The 23,058-nt window shown below is 41.2% G+C and overlaps 1 protein-coding gene across 1 annotated transcript in view; it reads left to right on the forward strand.

Moving 5' to 3' along the window:
• The window catches only part of ttbk1a (tau tubulin kinase 1a), an 88,249-nt gene that overhangs the window by 47,589 nt on the left and 17,602 nt on the right, over positions 1-23,058 (forward strand). Inside the window, exons 7-14 of the mRNA XM_037690004.1 lie at positions 6,991-7,056; positions 7,374-7,466; positions 9,240-9,365; positions 9,477-9,631; positions 12,468-12,681; positions 12,834-13,006; positions 13,397-13,737; positions 19,081-19,262. Coding sequence (XP_037545932.1) covers positions 6,991-7,056; positions 7,374-7,466; positions 9,240-9,365; positions 9,477-9,631; positions 12,468-12,681; positions 12,834-13,006; positions 13,397-13,737; positions 19,081-19,262 — 1,350 coding nt within the window. The remainder of the gene's footprint in view (positions 1-6,990; positions 7,057-7,373; positions 7,467-9,239; positions 9,366-9,476; positions 9,632-12,467; positions 12,682-12,833; positions 13,007-13,396; positions 13,738-19,080; positions 19,263-23,058) is intronic.

Below are 23,058 nucleotides of genomic sequence, written 5' to 3' on the forward strand. Positions count from 1 at the left end.
CCGTTTCTCCATCACCTCCATGAATCCCCCTGGGATGTGAGTGGTTTCTTTAGCTACAGAGGGGGTCACAGTCACTTCGCCTGCTGGCCACGGAGTGAAATATTTAAAACATGCTCAGTTACATTTAAAAACTGTTACTTTAATAGGCACTAAAAGGGATGCAGCGAGGTGTAACTATTGTTGACAGGATGAACCTGCAAAGTTTTGCTAGTTTTGGCAACAAAGGGAGCATCTTTTCAAATGTTGCCAAAATGTTACTTTGGTTCAAGACTAAATGTGATCTGCTAAAATATTCTACAGGTTTTTATCTCTTAGTATTTTGTTCTTTACCACAGTCAGACATACTTTCACTATTTTAATATTTAAAATTGTTTATGAAAAGCCACCTAAATTCATATTTGTGTAAAAAGTTTTAATGCTGTACTTATTTTTTTAGTATTGTCTTGCTTGGTGTTGCCTCAGCTATGATGACAATTAATTTATGACCTAGAACCACAATTTTAGTGATACATAAAGAATAGAGCTCGATCGATATATCGGTAGGGCTGATATTTTAGGCTGATATACAAACCGGATTCCAAAAAAGTTGGGACACTAAACAAATTGTGAATAAAAACTGAATGCAATGATGTGGAGATGGCAAATGTCAATATTTTATTCGTAATATAACATAGATGACAGATGAAAAGTTTAATCTGAGTAAATGTAACATTTTAAAGGAAAATATGTTGATTCAAACTTTCACAGTGTCAACAAATCCCAAAAAAGTTGGGACAAGTAGCAATAAGTGGCTGGAAAAAGGAAATTGAGCATATAACGAACTGCTGGAAGACCAATTAACACTAATTAGGTCAATTGACAACATGATTGGGTATAAGAAGAGCTTCTCAGAGTGTCAGTGTCTCTCAGAAGCCAAGATGGTAAGAGGATCACCAATTCCACCATTGTTGCGCAGAAAGATAGTGCAGCAATACCAGAATGGTGTTACCCAGCGTAAAATAGCAAAGACTTTTAAGTTATCATCATCAACCGTGCGTAACATCATCAAAAGATTCAGAGAATCTGGAACAATCGCTGTGCGTAAGGGTCAAGGCCGTAAAACTCTACTGGATGCTCGTGATCTCCGGGCCCTTAAACGTCACTGCACCTCAAACAGGAATGCCACTGTCAAGGAAATAACAGAATGGGCTCAGGAATACTTCCAGAAAGCATTGTCAGTGAACACAATCCACCGTGCCATCCGCCGTTGCCAGCTGAAACTCTACAGTGCAAAGAGGAAGCCATTTCTAAGCAAGCTCCACAAGCTCAGACGTTTGCACTGGGCCAGGGGTCATTTAAAATGGAGTGTGACAAAATGGAAGACTGTTCTGTGGTCAGATGAGTCACGATTTGAAGTTCTTTATGGAACACTGGGACACCATGTCATCTGGACCAGAGAGGACAAGGATAGCCCAAGTTGTTATAAACACTCCGTTCAGAAGCCTGCATCACTGATGGTATGGGGTTGCATGAGCGCTTGTGGCATGGGCAGCTTGCATGTCTGGAAAGGCACCATTAATGCAGAGAACTATGTTCAGGTTCTAGAACAACATATGCTCCCATCTAGACGTCATCTCTTTCAGGGAAGACCCTGCATTTTTCAACACCATAATGCCAGACCACATTCTGCAGCAATCACAACATCATGGCTACGTAGGAGAAGGATCCAGGTACTGAAATGGCCAGCCTGCAGTCCAGATCTTTCACCTATAGAGAACATTTGGCGCATCATAAAGAGGAAGGTGCGACAAAGAAGGCCCAAGACGATTGAACAGTTAGAGGCCTGTATTAGACATGAATGGGAGAGCATTCCTATTTCTAAACTTGAGAAACTGGTTTCCTCTGTCCCCAGACGTCTGTTGAGTGTTGGAAGAAGAAGGGGTGATGCCACACAGTGGTAAAAATGGACTTGTCACAACTTTTTTGGGATTTGTTGACGCCATTAAATTTGGAAACAACAGATTTTTCCCTTAAAATGATACATTCTCTCAGTTTAAACTTTTGATCTGTGATTTGTGTTCTATTCTGAATAAAATATTAGATGTTGGAACCTCCACATCATTGCATTCAGTTTTTATTCACAATTTTTTTAGTGTCCCAACTTTTTTGGATTCCGGTTTGTAGATGTTTGGGGACATATCGGTATCTGGTCCCGTCTCATTATGTGCCAATATAAACACTTCTAATTTTCACCCCTAAATGCTGGAACCAGCTGTAATTGTACAATGTATCCAGCAGAGGGCGCATGAAGACTACTTTAATGTCATGGCCGTTCACTTAAGTTTCACTTTTGACTACAGCACAGCCGAAGCAGGGAGTGATAGTGTTACACTATTAGTGTAACATATTTTGCTGAACAGAGCATGGTAAGTTTAATTTAACTGATCTGTAAAATAAATCAACAAAAATAAATTCTCTTCAATCCTCCAACCCACTTGTCATTAGCTACGTGCCTCTCAAGTTAGCAAGCTAACTTTAGTGTTCAGTTGCGCCACCTTCACATTAGTCCCTTTGTCAATAGTTACAGCAACCAGTCCTGTCGGACGAAGCTTCCAGTTTGTGAGGACATCCAGTGTTAGTAATGCTATATTTGTTCTCCTCAATAAAACACATTGTTTCTGTGAAATCTTTGCTTCTCTCCAAAGAGAAAAAAAAAACAAGCTCCTGCAGTCGATACACAGGTTAGTCTCATTGATCCTCGAGGACTCATTTACATGAGAGACCTGTTTTAAATAGAGATGCACCGATCCGATACTGATATCGGTCCCGATATCGTAAAAACTTCTGGATCATTGGTGACAATGTGACCGATCCATGACTGGGCAGATCTATTCACTCTAAATCTATGCTTTGTGCTCTGAGTGGCGTCACGCGCTAACGAACTCACTGCACAGATTGTTTTCAATGGAGTGAGCGAAAGGATCAGCCATCTGGAACTATTTCACACTACCTCAGCCAACACATTCGACATCTACGTGCAATACGTGCACAGCGACGGTTCCAGGGGGCGTCACTAAAAATTCCAGTTATAACACTACCAACTTAATCAAGCATCTCCAGAGATTTCACCCTAAAGAGACGCTGAGTTTGTTGAACAGAATTCAGCACTGCTGTTCTGTATCGGATCGGTATCGGCAGATACTAAACCTCAGATATCGGTAATGGAAGTGGAAAAAGTGGATCAGTGCATCCCTAGTTTTAAACAAAGAACACACAAAAAAAGGATATACGTGAAAAGTAAATGGAAGCAATGATATAAAAACTAAACAAAAGCAGCTACATTATAAGGCAATGTAGAAAACTAAAAACCGGAACATGCCTGCATTGGTTTTTGCCAAGAACTTAGCAGTTGTTTAAAATCCCTTAGAGAGGTCAAGGTCGAGAGCTTCAGATCTTTTTGCAAGATATTCCAGGAAACAGGAGCGGAGTAGGAGAAGGTCCTTTTGCCAAGTTCAGTCCTCACTGAGGGAACACTGCAGGTAATAATGTCCTGAGAGCGCACGCTGTAGCTGCACTCACACAGAGACATGTAGGAGGAGATGTATGAAGGCAGCAGACCAAGAAGTGATTTAAAGATGAAAATGTACCAGTGAGAGAGTCTGCGTGAAGTTAATGATGTCCAGTTAACCAGTGAATACAGGGTGCAGTGGTGGGTACGAAAATCACAGCCAGTTATGAATCTTAGTGCACCATGATAGACAGCATCCAACATCTGCAGTTGAAAAATAATCTCAAATCAAAGCTTTTAGTGACCAACCACAAGTTAGGCTCCTGGTTGTGCCTCCAGAGACGGACTAGTTTATTAGTCACCACATGACAGGCCTCAAACCAAGCACATGGTCATGAACTTCAACTAGACCTGGCTATGAGCTAGTTTCATCTTTCAACCAGCAGCTAACATTTGACCAAGACACCCAAACGAAGCTGTTCACGTTCACTTCAAGCTGGACTTTCACAGATTGACCTCTTGTGTGGACGGAGGAGCGGGAGACAATCTGTCCACAGAGAGGAGTCGAGCTCAGATGTGGAACTGAACATCTGGTCCAGCTGCATGGTGTCATGTAAACCAGATGTCCTCAGGCCCAAACGTCAGCAGGTCCTGCAGTTCCCTGGTGCTTCAGTAGCCGTTAGCACAACGGTCAGCCATCATTCGCTCCCGGTACGTCGGGGATTCTTCAAACATTTTTCATAGCACTTTTGTTTGGAGTAGTTTTCAGTCCACCCATCTATCATCCATCCATCCATCTGTCCATCCATCATCCATTCATCTGTACATCCATCCATCTGTCCATCCATCCCTCCATCCATCCATCTGTCTGTCCATCGATCCATCCGTCCATTGATCAATCCATCCATCCATCGATCCATCCCTCCATCCTTCTGTCCATCCCTCCGTCCATCCATCTAGCTATCCATCCATGCATCCATCATCCATGCATCCATCATCCATCTGTCCATCCAATCCTCCATCCATCCACCTGTCTCTCCATCGATCCATCTGTTCATTGATCAATCCATCCATCTATCCATCCATCCATCCATCCATCCATCCATCCTTCTGTCCATCTATCCTTCATCCATCCATCTAGCTATCCATCCATCCATCTGTCCATCCATCCGTCCATCCATCCGTCTGTCTGTCCATCCATCCATCCGTCTATTGATCCATCCATCCTTCAGTCCATCCGTCCCTCCATCCATCCATCTGTCTCTCCATCGATTCATCCGTCTGTCCATCCATCCATCGATCAATCCATCCATGCATCCATCCATCTGTCCATTCATTCATCCATCCATCCATCTATCCATCCATCCATGCGTAAATCATCCATGCATCCATCCATCCTTCTGTACATCCATCCATCCGTCCATCCATCCATCCATCTGTCCATCTATACATTCTGTCCATCCATCTAGCCATCCATCCATACATCCATTATCCATGCATCCATCCATCCATCTGCCCATCCATCCATCAGTCTGTCCATCAATCCATCCATCCATTGATCGATCCATCCATCCATCCTTCTGTCCATCCATCCTTCAGTCCATCCATCCTTCTGTCCATCCATCCTTCCGTCCATCCATCCATCCATTATCTTCCGCTTGTTCTGAAGTCAGGTCTCGGGGGCAGCAGCTTGAGCAGGGAGGTCCACACATCTCTTTCCACAGCCTCTTCCAGCTCTTCTGGGAGGACTCCAAGGTGTTCCCAGGCCAACAGAGAGACATAGTCTCTTCAGCATGTCCTGAGTCTTCCCCGGGGTCTCCTCCTAGTTGGACATTCCTGAAAAACGTCCCTAAAGTGACGTCAAGGAGGCGTCTTTACCAGATGCTCAGACCACCTCAACTGGCTCCTCTCGATGTGGAGGAGCAGCAGTTCTACTCAGTGTGTCTCCAGGATAACTGAACTTCTCACTCTATCTTTAAGGGAAAGTCCAGAACTCAGAATTTTTTTTTACAATTAAAACAAATTTAGTGCAAACACCCCCCCCCCCCCCCACACACACACACACACACACACACCCACACACACAAATATCACTTTTGTGTAAGTATTCATCCTTTATTTAATACTGACAAGTGAACAAAAGTGGACCAAGAACATTTTCACAATATAACGTAGAATGACTGAACCCCATCACAAAAGTTGTTTTAAATCTTCATAGTCTTGTTGGTTTTATCTCTTGTGCTGAGATGCTGCACTTATGTCTAGAGCCCGACCGATATGGAAATTCTGGCTATCGTCAATACCGATATTGGATGAGGAAGGCTAATGCTGATAACTGATATAATGGATGACAGTTTTAGAGCTTTGTCCACCCCCAATAATCTCAGTAAACATCTACTTTTAAACCTGTTTTAACACTTGAAGTCTTGAAACGGTCTTCCTAACGTGCGTTCACATTTTTCATCATCCACTTTTCACCATAAAGTTATCAAGAGAGTTAAGAAATATAAATTAAACAAAGAAACACCCATCCCTGTTCATTGTTTAAACAGTTAGTCACATATGGTGAAGGTCTAATTAGTATTGTCAGCAGCGGCGTGTTTTTTTTTTATTTATTTTTATTTTTTTCAGAAAAGTACAATTTCAGACAAACAATTCATTTCGTTGAGGATGACAAAGATAAAGGTACTAACACTGATATATTTTACCTCTATGTTAGATTTATTGTTCTGGATAACGTTTTATAAGGAAATAGCCTATGCTAGGTTATCTAAACAGTAGCCTGCTAACTTGAGAGGCACGTACAATAACAAGCAGGTTGGAGGATTGAAGATAATTTATTATTGTTGATTTGTTTTTAAAGATCAGTTAAAATAAACTTACTATGCTCTGTTCAGCAAAAGTATACAAAGTATTTACTTGCTTCCTGCTTTGTCTGTGCTGAAAGTGAAACTTAAAGTGAACAGTCATGACTTGAAAGAAGGCTGCATGCGCCCTCTGCTGGTTACATTGTACAATTACACCATTTGCAAATAAGGACATGGCTTATTTCCATCATTTTAGAGGTGAAATAATGAGTCAATCATCACAGATACCGATATATCCCAAATATCTACATTGGCCTAGAATATTGGCCCTACCGGTGTATCAGTCGTACTCCAGTTAAGTCTGAAACCACCAAACCAAACCACCATCAGTGTGATTTACTTTGTTTTTACATTGGTTTACTTTTTCCTTTGCAAACCACGACAAAACAAGGTTCACTGGCAACACAATTAATGCTGACAAACACTTCAGGGTCATCTTCATTTGGATCCACGTTCGACAAGCAAATAGTATTTTTGATTAGTCGCAGCAGAAACTTCTGCTGTGAACTGAAGTAGACATAGTCCCACCTTACAAAAACAGCAACAAACATTTTGTCCTTTTGAATCAGAGGTATATGTAATAAAGAAAAGATGGACTGGTGACTGCTGACTGACTTCACTTTATTGTGTGTTCAGCCGAGGACCGTGGCAGGTTTCAGAGGAACGGTCCGCTACGCTTCAGTAAATGCTCACAAAAACAAGGTCGGTCTCTTGTGTTGTTTTTACCAGCTACAAAGTCTAGTTGCTACAGAAAATGTCACTTTTCATTTTACTCACTTTGTTTTCTGAAACAAGGTTTAAGACACTTTTTAAAGATATAATGTTCTACAGTATCTTCTGAAAATAATTAAATTTGATTATTGTCCCACAAGACAAAAAGTGCTGCTAAATATTTATTGAACTCAGTCTGTACAGAAACCTGACATGTCTAACATGTACAGTACATTGCTGTAAATCCTAAATCCTGAGCATTGTGTGTGTGTGTGTGTGTGTGTGTGTGTGTGTGTGTGTTTTTGCAGGAAATGGGTCGCCATGATGACCTTTGGTCCTTGTTTTACATGCTGGTGGAGTTTGCAGTTGGACAGCTACCTTGGAGGAAGATCAAAGACAAGGTCAGATGGTTTCATCTCAAACTAAACCGCACACATTGTTTGAATAATTCTTTATTTGCATCAGTAACAGTGTTGCTATTTGGTTTGATGTCAGTTTTTCCCCTAAAGAATCAGTAATTTGAAAATTACACAACATAATGGACACTCCAACAAGTTAAATTCATTACTATCAAAACTAGATGAATATAAAAATGTAGTACTCGTATACACATTTTAAAACTGGGACAAAAACAGTCATAACCTTTGAAGCCAGATGCAACCGACTCATAATAATTGAAAAATGACCAAGGAGTCATTCAGCTCCCTTGAAATGAACTTACAGATGATCCTAACTGGGGGTCCGTACACTATTCCCAGTTCACTTTAAGCTTTTTAGGATAGAAAGAATTATTTGTGAGAAGAGGGATAATGTTGTGATTTGTTCATTTTTTAAATGTTGTGTCAGCAATTATACTGGGGACAAAGTAAACGATCCAACCCCATAAATCAACGTGCGTTTGTCATTTAAATTTCACTTTATTCAATCAGGACATTAAACACAAAGGAAATGGTGGTGCAGAGGTTAGAGATGGTGGACCTGTGATCGGAAGATTGCTGGTTCAATTCCTGGTACCAACAAAATCAAAATGTGGGTGGAATAGGTAAAACACCCACACCTGCCTCCACCCTCATTTGCTCCACTCTGGGCCCTTGAGCAAGGCCCTTAACCCCCACCATCTTCTCCCCTGGGTGCCCTAGATAGCAGCTCTCTGCTCCACACAGAGGGTTGTGGTGGCTCGGTGTCTGTGGTTGTGTCAGGAAGAACAGCCGACGTAAAAACAATCGCCAAGTCTTCGTGCGACTTGGCGACCCCTGAAGAAAGGAGCAGCCGAAAGAAGGGAAAAAATTAAACACATTAATGTGAAAACATTTAAAGCATTGCACCAGATTTAGCCTTCCGCTAACAGAGGAACTAACTCTATGTTAAGTGGATTAGCGTCTTTGTTCAATTTTAAAACATTTAGCAGATTTAGCTTCTACCAAATTGAAATCCACTAAATTTTTTAAACGATCGTTCTCCACACTAGAAGCATACAGGAGAACGGTGATTTACACAGCACCGCGCAGTGACGGCACCACCCTCACAGTGCTCTCCCCCCCCCCCCCTCATATCTAACAGTCTCTGACTCATGGTGTCAGTTTACAGCCAATAACAGACTTTAGCATAAATGCCAAACCAGAACAGGAAAATAACACACAAAAACTGTTTTCACACTCAGAAACATTGTAAACAGTCAGGAACAATGCACACATAATTCCTACCCAGCATGCTTTGCAAAACTCACACTGTTTCTGGGATATGACTCTCTCACACATTCCACACATTAATACAAATAGATTTATTAGAGAGAATATTGATGATGACGAACAGCAACTTTGTAGTTAGTTTATAAAGGTAGTTAACCACAAACAGGATCTCGAAAGTGAATTATGACACAAGAGAGACGTCCGACACACATTGAACACATCACTCTGCTTCAGCACAGCAGAGTTCTGCTCCTCATCTTTGGTTCAGATGGACCAGATTAGATTCTGAACGCTCACCTCTGAACGGGACATGGACACTTTACCTGTGATTTATGGACCGTTCTGAGAATGTTGTCACATCACAGACGGTCTTACAATGTCAGCGACAGCAGAGTATAAGTTATTGCTAACAATAGGTCATTATTAACTACTTAATAGGTACAGATTTGACAACAGTTCAAAATAATTTGATATTTATTTTTCTAGGAGCAAGTTGGCCAGATTAAAGAGCGATATGACCATCGGATGCTGCTCAAACACATGCCTTCAGAATTTAGTGTGTTCCTGGACCACGTTCTGGCCCTGGATTACTACACCAAACCAGATTACCAGGTACTCACAACATGAGGGAAGAATGAAAAAAATACAAAGAAAAAACTATCCAGGTTCATAAAATCTCAAGTGTGAGTTTATCTTAGTTGTATTTATTTACTTGTGGTCTAGCTGCTGATGTCAGTGTTTGAGAACAGCATGAAGGAGCGAATCATCACTGAAAACGAGCCCTTCGACTGGGAGAAAGGTGGAAGTGATGCCACTCTGTCGACCAGTGCCTCCACTCAACCACAGCACAACACCCGACCGACCGCGGCCATGGTGGGGTAAGAACCAAACCATACCAGAACTGAGCCAGATGCAAGATTTATATGTTAAACAATCAACGATTTCTTGTTTTCTTCACAATGAACGAATTCTAGTGGGTTTATGTTGATTTACTGAAATGATGCAGAATGTACACCTTTGTAAGACGAGTGCAACCCCGATTCTGAAAACAGTTTGGACATTGTGTAAAATTTAAATGAAAACAAAATAGAAGGATTTTTAAATCTCATCAGTTCAATTTTTTTTATTCATAATGGAAAACATGTTTATAAACATATTTGTACAATTCTTAGGAAAAATGAAGTAATTTTGAATGTTAGAGCAGCAATACATCTTATCAAAGTTTGAACAGGGCCATGATCACCACTCTGAATCATCCCATCTTTTTAACAGCACTTTGTAAACATCTATGATTGGAGGAGAACCCGCTGTTAGAGTTCTTGTAGCAGAACATTGTCCCATTCTTGTCTGATGGAGGTCTCGCAACAGACCTGGGTCTTCTTTGCTATATTTTTGCTGGATAATTTAAATGCTGTTCCCAAACCTGTATATATTTTTCTGTATAATTGTGTCTTTCCAGATGTTTAAACTGCCCATGCCATAGGTACTAATGCAACCCCATACCATCAGAGAGGCAGGTTTTTGAACTGTTTGCTGATAACAGGTCAGATGGCTTCTCTCCTCTTTAGTAAAGAGCAGAGCCTGACTAATGTGGAAATTTTGGCTATCACCAATACCGATAATGGGAGGTGAAGTTAATGCCGATAACCGATATACTTCCTGAAAATTTCTGTGCTTGGTTCAACCCAAGGATCTCAGTAAACATCTACTTTTAAACATGTTTTAACACTTGAAGTCTTGAAACGGTCTTCCTAACGTGTGTTCACATTTTTGATCCTCCACTCTTCACCATAAAGTTATCAAGAGTGATACAAAAATATAAATTAAACAAAGAAACACCTTCTCTGTTCATTGTTTAAACAGTCACATATGGTGAAGGTCTAATTAGTGTTGACCACAGCAGAGTTTATTTTTTTTTGCAGAGAAGTAAAGATTTCAGACAAACAATGTATTTCACTGACACCAAAGATAAAGTTACTAACACTGATATGATTTACTTGTATGTTAGATTTATTGTTATGGATAAAGTTTTACAGGGCAATAGCCTGTGCTAGGTTATCTAAATGTTAGCTTGCTAACTTGAGAGGCACATAGCTAATGACAAGCGGGTCGGAGCTTGTTCCCAGTGTATATATTGGTGCATAATGGGCCAATTATCACAGATACGACATGTCCCCAAATGCCTATCGGCCTAAAACATTGGCCCTATTGATATATCGGTCAGGCTCTAGTATAGAGTATATGGATGGTGTCTGTGATTTAAAAATAAATAAATAAATAAATAATAATTTTTCCATTTATCAAACAACAAAGCAGTTTCGGAATCAGAATGGTTTTATTGTCATTGCACTAAGCACAACAAAACTTCATTTCAGTACAGCCGTCCAAAGAAACAAAAAGACAACCAACAATATAAAAGTAAAGGTTGAATGAATAAGACGTGGGTAGACGGGTGCCTGAGGCTGCAGCTGTCATGGGAGGCGCTGCCCTTTTTGTTTGACAAGGAAAAGGGAACTACGAGGAACGACGAGTTAAAAAAAACATATCTCACAATGTGTCCCTAACAGGACACAGTGTGACATTGCAAAAAAAAAAAACCTCAGCACAAAAACAGCATAGCAGAAGCAGGACCGATAGGGGAAGGAGCGGGAGGGGGAAAAGCATCCGCCTTCACCAAGAGCAGAAAGAGAAAGAAAAAAGTTTTTCACTTTGCCTCTGACCATTTTAAATGAGCTTCAGTCCAGAGAGGACAACAGCGTTTCTGAATGGAGTTTAAAAATGGCTCCTTCTTTGCATGATAGAGCTTTAAACATCATTTGTAGATGGCGCAGTGAGCTGTGTTTACAGACAGTCATTTGTGGAAGTGTTTCTGAGCCCATGCACGGATGTTCACAGCCGAATCAGAGCTGTTTTTTATGCAGTGGCCCTGAAGGTCATGGTCATCCAAAATTGACTTGACCTGCAGATTCTTCAAGTTCTTTGGTGATAGTATAAACTGTAGCTGATGGGATAGTCATCTTTCCAAATCCTTACTGAGAAACTTTTATTCCTTTATTGTCTCACCACACCAGTGTTTCCCCTAGAGTAGCTCCCTTGACAGGGTGCTCGTACTCGTTTTTTTATTCATGTGGAGGATGGAGCAGAGTCACGTCTGTGTTGCACGCAAGCTTAGCACTATGTTGCTGCTGGTATTTGTTGGGGGGTGGGGGGTCGGTAGTCAGGGTGCTTGGTTCTGTTGACAGGACGGAGCGCCCTGAATGTATAATGGTAGGGGAAACATTGGACACAGTTTTTAAAGACACATGATCCTCTGCCCATCTTTACTTCGGAGAGATTTAGTCTCTCAAAAACACTTTTTTACCCACTGGCCTGTTGCCAGTTAATCTGACTGGTTTCAAAATTCTCCACCAGCTTTTCCATTTTTGCCGCCACTTATTTTTATAGCCCCTGTTCAAACTGCTTCAAAATGTGTTGCTGACATTAAATTCAAAACAACCTGGTTTTTGTTTCTTAAAAAATGTTCACTTTCTTACTTTATACGTTTGTTGTGTCCTGTAGTGAATAAAATATGGGTTCATGAGATTAGCAATTATTGTATGCTGCTTTTATTTTACACAACAGCACAGTATTTTCTGAACTGGGGTTGTAGAAGCACTTGTTGTACAGTTTGGTTTGTGAAGGACCGTCGGTGTCATTCAGGCTTCGTGTTTGCAGTGCCATAGTGACGCCGGTTCCAGGAGACCCACAGAGAGAAAACACAGACGACGTTCTGCAGGATGAACATCTCAGCGATCAGGAGAACGCTCCCCCTCCCCCACCGAGCCGACCTCCTGGGGAGACAGCCGTCCAACAGCATGCTGATGAGCAGGGGGAGGCCTGGGAGGACACAGACTTCAACCGCAACAGACTCAGGATCAGCCTGAACAAGGTCTGAATAAAGAACACGGTGGGGTGATGGAGATGTATCGTTATGAAACTACTGGCTGTGAAATGTTGTCTTTTTTCTGCTGTTTCAACTTTAACAAAATTAACGAGTAACAAATGTTTTTTAAAGGCTTCTCTCTTCCTGACGTTTCTTAGGGCGCTCAGGAAGAGGAAGCAGGTCGGGGGGCCTGTCCAGTGTCGCCAGTTCGAGGTGGAGGCCCGGAGTCGCCAACAGGTCAGGGTCGGTCTTTACGATACCGTCGGGTGAACAGTCCAGAATCTGACCGCCTGTCCGCCGCTGAGGGTCGAGCTGACGGCTTTGGACAGAGGTGACATTAGCCTTTGAGAAATACTAGAGCTTTTAATGTTGCTTGACTTGAACCTAATGTCAACAGCCTGTCTTTCTGGGACATCGTGGTTTGACTCCGTCTTGTCTCTGAAGGTCCTATAGATTTGATTTAAGTTTAGAAGTTGACACAGACATGTTTGGTCTGATATACTACTATTTGAACTTCAGTTTGAAAACTTACATGTGATTCAGATTTGCCTGAAGTGAAATAATGATTGACCTGTGCTTGTTGTGGCTGTTTGGTTTTGTCGTCAGGAAAATGACTTGATCGTTAAAATTCAACAGTCAAAATAATGTTTTTTCAGTTGAGCTGTAAATGTGTCACACTCCAGCATTTATTTGCATCTACTGTTTTGTGTATTTCCTCCAGGTCTAGGATGGACATGCTGGGCTCTCCATCCCGTCACGTCTACTCCTCGCAGCCAGCTCAGATGCTGTCTGTTGACCCTGGTTGCCGTGGCGATCGTCAGGTCAGTGGTCGCCAGGAGGTGTCAGTGGCTTCTGTGGACCAGGAGGCACACAGCAACGCTTTTATCCGGTCTGTTCCTCTGGCTGAGGAGGAGGACTTTGACAGCAAAGAGTGGGTGATCATCGACAAAGAGGCTGAGCTGCGAGACTTTCTTCCAACTACGTCAGGGACCACTGACGAGGAGCCTGAGGAGCTCCGCCCCCTGGAGGAGCAGGAGGAGAGGAAGAGGCTCAGGGCTGGAGGTACAGTTGGCAACACATTTATCTATATTTGACATTCAGTGAATATAATACAGTATATATGAGGCGGCTGTGGCTGAGTGGTTAGAGCAGTTGTGCTCCAATGCGAAAGTTGGGGGTTCGAATCCACCAGCAGTCATATGCTGAAGTGTCCCTGGGCAAGACACTGAACCCCTCTGATGTGTCCCATCAGTGTATGAATGTGATAAAGCTCTGATTAGTCTCTTTAGAATGATTTGTTCAATTAGCTTAGTAGAGATCTAGTATAGAGCTGTATGAATGGGTCAATGAGGCACAGATTGTTGTAAAGAGCTTTGAGTATCTTGAAATAAGATAGAAAGGTGCTGTATAAGTACAGTCTATTTACCATTCATGTGTTGTTTGGCAGTTTACTGCCATTATAATAAATTTGTGTTTTTCTCTTTGCATAATTTATAATTCCTTTTATAGATGTTGTAGGCTGGTTTTAGTTTGCTTAGAGAATGTTTCCTTGCAAGATATTTTTTAGAGCCTGCCCGATACGGAAATTTTGACTATCACTGATATCGATACCGTGGGCGGGGAAGGCGACCACGATAACTAATGCCTGAAATTTTTTTAGCTTTGTCCACCACCACGAACCTAAGAACACAGCAAGTGGAGCAGGGCTTGTTTATTCAGCACAGCTGTTAGCAACCATGAAGCTAAACTAATCAGATCCAGCTACACGTAGCACTGGTCATAAAACAGTCTTCTTAATGTGAGTTCACATTTTCTATCCTCCACTATTCATCATAAAGTTATCAAGTGTGTTACAAAAATATACTTTAAACCATGAAACGACTTCCCTGTTCATTGTGTAGACAGACGGTCATGTATGATGAATGTGTAATTATTAACGACCGCAGCAGAGTTAGTTTTTCTTTGCAGAGAAGTAAAGATTTCAGACAAACAATACATTTAATTGAGGACAACAAAGATAAAGTTTACAAGACAATAACCTAAACTTTAGCTTGCTAACTTGAGAGGCACGTACTGGAGATAATGACAAGCAGGTTGGAGGATTGAAGAGAATTTATTATTGTTGATTTCTATTTTTATTTTACTGATCAGTTAAATAAACTTACCTCTGTTCAACAAAATACACTACACAGTACTGCTCCCTGCTTCTGCTGTGCTGAAAGTGGAACGTAAGTGAACGGCCATGACTTGAAAGTAGTCTTCATGCACTCTCTGCTGGATACGTTGTACAGTTACGCTTGTTCCAGCATTTTAGGGGTGAAAATTTAGACGTGTTTATATCGGGGCATAATGGGACAATTGTCACAGATACCGATAGGTCCCCAATTTTTTAAATTTATTTAACCTTTATTTCACCAGGAAAATCCCACTGAGATTAAAAATCACTTTTGAAAGAGAATCCTGGCCAAGACTGGCAGCAGCACACAGAGGTTACAGAGCATTCACAACAAAAACAGAAAAAAGTTAACTCCGTCATAAATTAATTAATTAAAAGATTCCTCAGTTAAAACATTTACAGATGATTCTGTCTCCAAATCAGTAAAACATTTAGTGGCAACAGCTCCTTTAGGTTCATGTATTTCTGCAACTGGTTCCAAGAAGATGGAGCAGAAAACAGATTTCTTTCCAAGTTCAGTTCGGACTTTAGGCACCGAAAGTAAAAATAAGTTCTCACAACGAAGAGAGTGTCCTCCGATATATAAATATATTATAAAGGCCAACAGATATGAAGGAAGAAGTCCTAGTATGGCCTTATAAATAAAAATGCCAATGTCTACGAGTGGCCAAGGACGTCCATCCAACCTGATTGTATAAAGTGCGTAAAACCTTTGAAACCTGTTATAAATCTTAAAACTCCATGATAAACAGTATCCAGCGAATAAAGACATTTAAGAGAAGCACGCATGTATAAAATGTCACCATAGTCCAGTACAGACATAAAGTAGCATCAACCAGTCGCTTTCTATCCTCAAAAGATCGACAAGATCTGATCCTGAAATAAAATCTCAATTTTAATCTCAAGTTCTTCACCAGCTGTTGAATGTGGGAGGTAAAAGACAAAGGATCATCTATTAAAAATCCTAAATATTTATACTGTGATACTTTTTCAATTTTCAGCTGTAGTAATGACTGGAAGATCCTTACTTTCAAATCTCCCTTTGGAAAACAGCATCACCGTCGATGTATCTGCATTTAAAACAAGCTTAAGGTGATAAAGATTTGTCTGTAAAACATTAAAAGCTGACTGTAATTGATTAAAGGCACTGTTCGGTGAGAGAACAGAACAATATCAAACAGCATCATCAGCATAACAATGAAATTTTGCATGAGGCACATTTAAATTAAGACTATTTATACATATAATAAACAAAAGTGGAAGCGGACCCAGATTATCGGTTTAAATTATCAGCCCTGCCGATATATCGATCGGGCTGGGCCCTAATTTTTTTTTTTCACCTTCCCGTCCCATAAACTGCACAAATTTTTAAATGCCTGTCGAAGGCAGATATAGTATGGTATAGTCCAGGGGTGGGCAAACTTTTAGACTCTCGGGCCTCACTGGGATCTAAAATTGGAGCGAAGGGCCGGGCCAGGAACAGATGATGGAGTGTTTGTGTGATGTTGCACCCCAGTGCAATACAGCTGACAGGACGCTATTAATTATGGACGATTCCACCTTCTGCCCACTCAAGCAGCCACTAAGTCAGGATTATATGATAGAACAGTGATTTTATTTACAACAGTGAAATTATTGACTTTGTGGAGTTTTACCAACTTCAGGCCCAAACAACAAACAAAACAAACCACTGTATTTTCTCTTACCTGAAGAAAAATAAAATGAACCAAACCACAAGTCTCTTACCTCACTATGCTAATGGAATACAGGAGAACAGTAAAATAAAGTGGCAGCTCACCTCCACAAACTCCTCACTAAACTTTTTACAACTACAGGATCTAAAGTTGATGACAGGTCAGCTGTGGCAGGTTGGGAGTGGAAGCAGCCGTCATCCTCCTGCAGCTCCTCTTACGCAGCAGAGCACCTGCTCAATAATTCACACACATGTTTTTGTATTTCACTTTTTTTATATATATAATTCGCACACAATTAACAGTTTCACACACAAAGCATGACTTACAGTGTTTCCTGATGGATGAAAAATAACATCCTGGTCAGAGTTTTTCTTTCACTTTATCCTGGATTCTTGTCAGCAGCCCAACATGTTTTCCACTTAAATCTGGTGATCTGTCCGTTGTGACAGTGAACTTTACTCCACAGAAGCTTCATTATCTCGATGACAGCAGACGGTTATAAAAATCCTCTCCCCGTGTTTTTCCTTTCAGAGACTCCAGGGTCAAAAACACCTCCATTATCTCAAAACTGTTGTTAATCCCGCAGATTAAAAAATGGGAGATGAGCAGTGTCCTTTATTTCTTTCATCCAGTAAACCGTAACTTAAAGGACTCTCTTGGCCTTTTAGCTTATTTTGCTGGTTAAATCTTCATCAATCAGTTCAACAAGGCGAGTCACAGTCCTACATGATAAACTGATTTTTTCTAACTTACCTTGGCCCTGCGGACACCACAGACCTGCTCTGTTTTTACCATGTTTCTTTTTAAAAAATCGCCATTGGAGAAAGGCTTGCTAGCATAGTTAGCAAAGTGTACTCTTTGAAAACCGCAACAGTTTCATGGCATAAAAACTGCCTTTGACTGGACCTCAGTGAAACAACATGTTGTTGTCCACTCCATTTTAAACACTCGGCACTCACTTTTCTTTTCTTTGATAAACACGTTTATCAAACAGGCAGCTGTGGCTAAGTGGTTAGAGCAGTCATCCTCCAATGCGAGAGTTGGGGGTTCGAATCCACCAGCAATCACATGTCGAAGTGTTCCTAGGCAAGACACTGAACACCTCATAGCCTCTGATGTGTGTCCCATCGGTGTATGAATGTGATCTAAAGCTCTGATTAGTCTCTAGAATGATTTGTTCAATTAGCTTTGTAGAGATCTAGTATAGAGCTGTATGAATGGGTAAATGAGGCACAGATTGTTGTGTAAAGTGATTTAAGTATCTTGAAATAAGATAGAAAGGCGCTATATAAGTACAGTACATTTACCATTTACGTTTTTACAGACGAGTTTGTAGGGCAAAGTAAAAACAAAAGCATAGAAGAAGAAATTACTTCTTCTCCACTGTTAATTTTCCTCCAATACATGCCGGTGTCTGTAGTGCGCCTCTACTGGGGAAATACTGGAACTACAGGTAAAACTAGACCAGTTTTTTTTCTTATTAAATTCATTTTTTTAAATATAATTTGGACCAGTGGCAATTTTAACCTCTTTTTGGGGGTGCTTAAGCACCCCTAAATTTTACCTCAGCACCCCTGAAAAATAACGTATTAAAAAAATATATATATATATTTTTTTTTTAATTAAAAAAAAATATATATATTTTTTTTTTTATTGTCCAAATTTTGGACAATTAAAAATATATATATATATATATATTTTTTTTTATTGTCCAAATTTTGGACAATTTCAGCGGCCCAATTAAAAAGCCCAACGGGCCATATCTGGCCCGCGGGCTGGGGTTTGCCCATGCCTTGTATAGTCAGTCTGTCTAAACTTTCTCTTGTCTGGTCCACAACTTCTGATCTGCCCAAGATAATTTAATGAAACTTGATAAACCTGCAGTATGCATCCTCACATGACAGTGTTGTAAACACCTTACCTCAAGGTCACAAATCAAAATCAAATGTTTTACAAGGTCATTGCTTTAGATTGTTGCATTGCTGTATAATAGTTTGTTGATGGGTGTAAAATATGCCATACTCTTGTTTATACTGGAAAAATTAGATCTTTCACTTTAACATATCATCTCCTTATCTGATTCCCGATCTTGTTCTCACCAGAAATCATGACTACTGGTAGATTAAAGTGGATTTAAGGATCTGTGATATATTTTAATCTGAAAAATGAACTCAGGATTAGCCAGAGTTTAACTGAGTGATGACAGGCGTTGCAGATTGTGTTTCAGTTTGTGTTGATGTAAGGACAAGAGGCTCGTCTTGTTTCTCTGTCACGACATGCATCTGGTCTTTAACATCCATTATCTTTACCTACTTCTTCCTCTCCGGGTCACTGGTGCCCATATCCATCTGTCACAGTGCGAGAGGCGGAGGACACCGTGGACAGGTCTCCAGTCCATCACAGGGACACATGAAGACGAACGTGTTTAACATGAAGGATGATAACTGTTGAACTTTGAATCAGATGACAATCACTGCACAAATGATCAGAAGGTGTCACACTGAAATGTGTTCAACGTTTGGGTTTTTCCTGCAGCTGGTGAACTGGTGGTCCGTCCAAAAACTCAAACCCGCGAGAACAGCCGGGGAATGCTAACGTTAACGGAGGAGGAAGCCTCAAGGAGGAGTGGCGGGAGCCCTGCACAGTCACCGTGCCACTCGCTCCCCTCGGGTCGCCCTCGCCGGAGAGAGTCGGAGCCTACTGGACCTCAAAGACCGGTAAGAGACCCAGCTGACTACACAAAGGAGAATTCAACCGTCTCCTGGCATGTAGTGCAGCTGGACAGATGAGCAGAGTGGACAGATGTCAAACAGTTTGACTCTAAGTGTTCGGTTGTATCAGTGCTGTCACACTGAGGTGATGCTGCCACCGGAGCTCATTTCTCCACCTCCATGCAGTTTAAAAGCACGGTCACGGGTTCTTTGTTGTGATGAAAAAACAAACAAACAAACAACAAAACACACATGAAGACAACACACACACCTCAGGGCGGTCACAGGTTTGCCTCCTGGCCTTTCTCTGTTTGGGTCTTCTACAGGTACTCCGGTTTTCTCCCACAGACAGAAGCAGGCGTATTGTTAATTAATAAGTCAAAATATCCACTAGGTGTGCGTGCGAGTAGTTTGTCTCTGTGTCCCTTGCTATAAAACGTGTAGATGGAATTATATTCTCCATGTAGGCTTCATGAGCTGCACAGGAGATGATGTAACACAATTTTATCTGCACAAACACGTCAACAGTAAAGTCAAAGTCCCACAGTTTGTGTGAACATTACGACGGCATCGTCTACTTTCAACGTGCTCACAAGCCCGACCATGTGAAGGTAGAAACAAACAAAACTCGCGTTGCTCATTTTGTCCGACTGGGAACAAAAACGACTCGTCAACCTGATGACACACAAACATGTCAATAAAAACCTGCACAAAAGTAAACATTTACGTTGGATCCAAAGGGTATAACGATCAAATCCAAGCTGCTTTGCATACATTACTGAGGAGCTTATTAACATTTGCAGGTAACAAAACATCAGGACTGAAGCTGGAACTGTTCTTTAAAAACCTCTCAGGTGGAAAGACTCCTGCTGGAGTCTGCAGCTTCACGGCAGCACCGTTCAGCCGATGAGCACCACTTTTCTTACATAGCCAGCATTAAGATCCCAACAACTAGGCTATTGTCAGTTACAGGCTTACAAGCACCCCCTCCCCCAACACCCCTACCCCTGTTTGCTGTGTCAAAATGATGAACAGCCGAGGAAACGAAAAGGCCCAGTGCTGCTCAAACCTGGCTGAACAGCAGCTGGCAGACTCAGTGATAATTGCTCGTAGAAGATTCAAAAACGTCTCGTCCGTGAATGGATTCTTTACGTACTGGTCTGTCACGGTAACAAATTTCACTGGGCGATTAATTATCTCAGAAATTATTGCGATAAATGGTAATATTGTTTGAAATTTGACAATAATTATTTAAGAAGTTGGTTAATGTTTGTGTGTAGTACCTTTTTTGACCACAGGATGGCAGTGTAAGACTGTTTGAACTGAGGGATGGATAGTGAGGGAGCGAGCAGCGTGTCTCTTTAAGAAAAATGGGAGGGAGGCCCCTTGACGTGACATGGGTTGTTTCTCGTTCCTGTTTGTTGGTTCTCAAAATGGCGGACGCTCGGTGTGGTTTGAGCTCTTTAGCATAGCATTTATCACACAAAGCTTTTAATAAAAAAAATCAGTAAACAAGTTCTCAGCTTCTTTTAGCAGTGAAAAACAACTTTTTAGAAAAAGTCACAGCGTGGATTATGGAGCTTCGACAAGACAGAGGTTTTTTCCTGAGGTCAGCCCGTTAGCTTAGCTCGTAGTTTACCTTCTCAGTTTAGCTGCTTTTAACGATCCAAAAACGCGATTCTGGATGGTTAAAACATTTTTAAAGAGAAAAGAGAAAGGGAGGAGTCAGTGAAGAACATCGGAGTTGAGCCTTTTGTCGTCCAGTGTCTTCAGTGGAAAGAGAGAGACGAAGAAACGATAAAGCTGATAAATTACAATGAGGTCGATAATTTTCATTTATCATGTGATTAATTGATTTATTGTTTATCGCGACACGCCTACGTGCCGATAGTCATTTTTAGCTTGAAATCAAAGCGTTGAGTTACGGTTACGTCGTGCTATTGTTGTTCCAAATAACGGTAGTAAAATCGGTTTGCACCACGAGTTTCTTTTTTAATTCTAAAAGGCCCAGTTTATAGTCGACATCACATCACACACAAACACTTGCTCACTTGTTGACCGTCTCATAAAATGTGTCTCATAATCCCTACATGAGAAAACATGAAAGGTAGAAAATGGGTGGTAAGACTTGAGCAAGTCTTGTTTTTTTGGTCTTGTTGGTAAAGAGAAATAAACCAGTGTGTCACAACTCTGTCTCGGTGGACTTCAGTTATGTTTTTTTGTTAAGGTCCAAAGAAGCTCTGAATGTTGTTGACTGAATGTCAGAGATCACATGGAGTAAACCTAACAAACATCCTGTTACGTTGTCACCTTCAGCATCATTATAACCTAAAGAATATATTTCAATTACTGCCGGTGAGTCACAAAAACATGTTTTTACTGTTCAGCTGGAACAATGGTGCTATCTTTCTGCACTTCTTGTTCCTTGTTTTCACCTGAAAGAAAGAGTCATAGCTGTAATAACTCTGTTTCATACGACGTGTAGCCCTGATGCTCTGACCGGTCTTCATGTCTGAGTAAGTCGTGACATCGTTTCAACACCTGTTCATGCACAAATACGCACAACTTTGGTAATCTTATGAGTGGGAGTGACGGAAGCGGTTTTGTTATCTTGATGTCATACTTGATGATTTAACGTCTTGGTTGTGTTCATTGTGGGCGGGGCTGAACGTGTGGAGGTTGTGGATGTGGGTGACCACTTGTTTTAAATGGAATCAGTCTTTTTCATCTTTTTTAAATCCCTGTTTACTGAAGTGTTTATTGATTTTACTGATGAAGACAAACATTCTTGTACTTTCAAACACTGGTTACCATTTTCAGAATCATACAACCAGTGTTTTATTTTTCCTCAGGTAAAACATGCATTTTATTTCTCTTGTGCTGACGCAGCAGATCTTAAAAGAAGGGGACGAGGGAGACCTGGAAATTTAAACTGGAGTGAACAAAAATATTTATTTAACGTTTTATCATGAGGAGAAAGTCGGCTGTCACACTGTAGAGCTCGATCAATGGTGAGAAGCTGAAGCTGCAATGACATCAGAGGGAAAGGTTTGGACGGGTCATGTGATGTGAGCGAAAGTCCGACAAACACTCTCAGAATGTAGAGCTTGGTTCTGAGAGCTGACCGCCTAGAGTCTGGGGTCTGAGTTTGTGGTCAAAAATACAGGCGTGGGTCATTCACAGAGACAGAAAAAGCTAAAGTTATCCAAGGTTTTAGCTGGAATCGATGGTCTGAAGGCAGGGCAGATGTAAGTGGGTCAGGAACAGAGCAGGAACAAAAAGTCTGGATGGTGATCATTCTGCAGACACTGGGCAGCAGCACACAAATAATAAAGTAAAAGCACAGCACAGGTGTTAAATCCATCCATTATCTTTACCCGCCTCTTCCTTTCCGGGTAAAATAAATTATTTTAAAGGATTTAGCACCTGCTGCAACGGGGGGTGAAGTAGGTGCACTTTTACTAGGCAGACTGGCCCTTGGGAGTTCCTGAACATTTCCCGGTGGCCTGGCCATTTGCTGAGGGAGACTAAAGGCTCGGTTCTGGTTGCGCTTGATTATTTAAAATAAACATTGCTGCTCATGCAGCATGTATTGTTTATTTAAATTATTACAGTATTTAAATTTAAATTGTTTATTTACACAGAAGGAGGGTGATTGGGAGTGACAGGTGATGAGTGTGATTGCAGTGGAGAAATACGTATGGCAGAGAGCGGCAGGTGGCAGAGAGCAGCAGGTGACAGAGAGCGGCAGGTGGCAGAGAGCAGCAGGTAGCAGAGATCAGCAGGTGACAGAGAGCAGCAG

This window comes from Nematolebias whitei, chromosome 16 (assembly GCF_014905685.2).
Source record: "Nematolebias whitei isolate Nwh7 chromosome 16, NemWhi1, whole genome shotgun sequence".
Classification (NCBI taxonomy): Eukaryota; Metazoa; Chordata; class Actinopteri; order Cyprinodontiformes; family Rivulidae; genus Nematolebias; species Nematolebias whitei.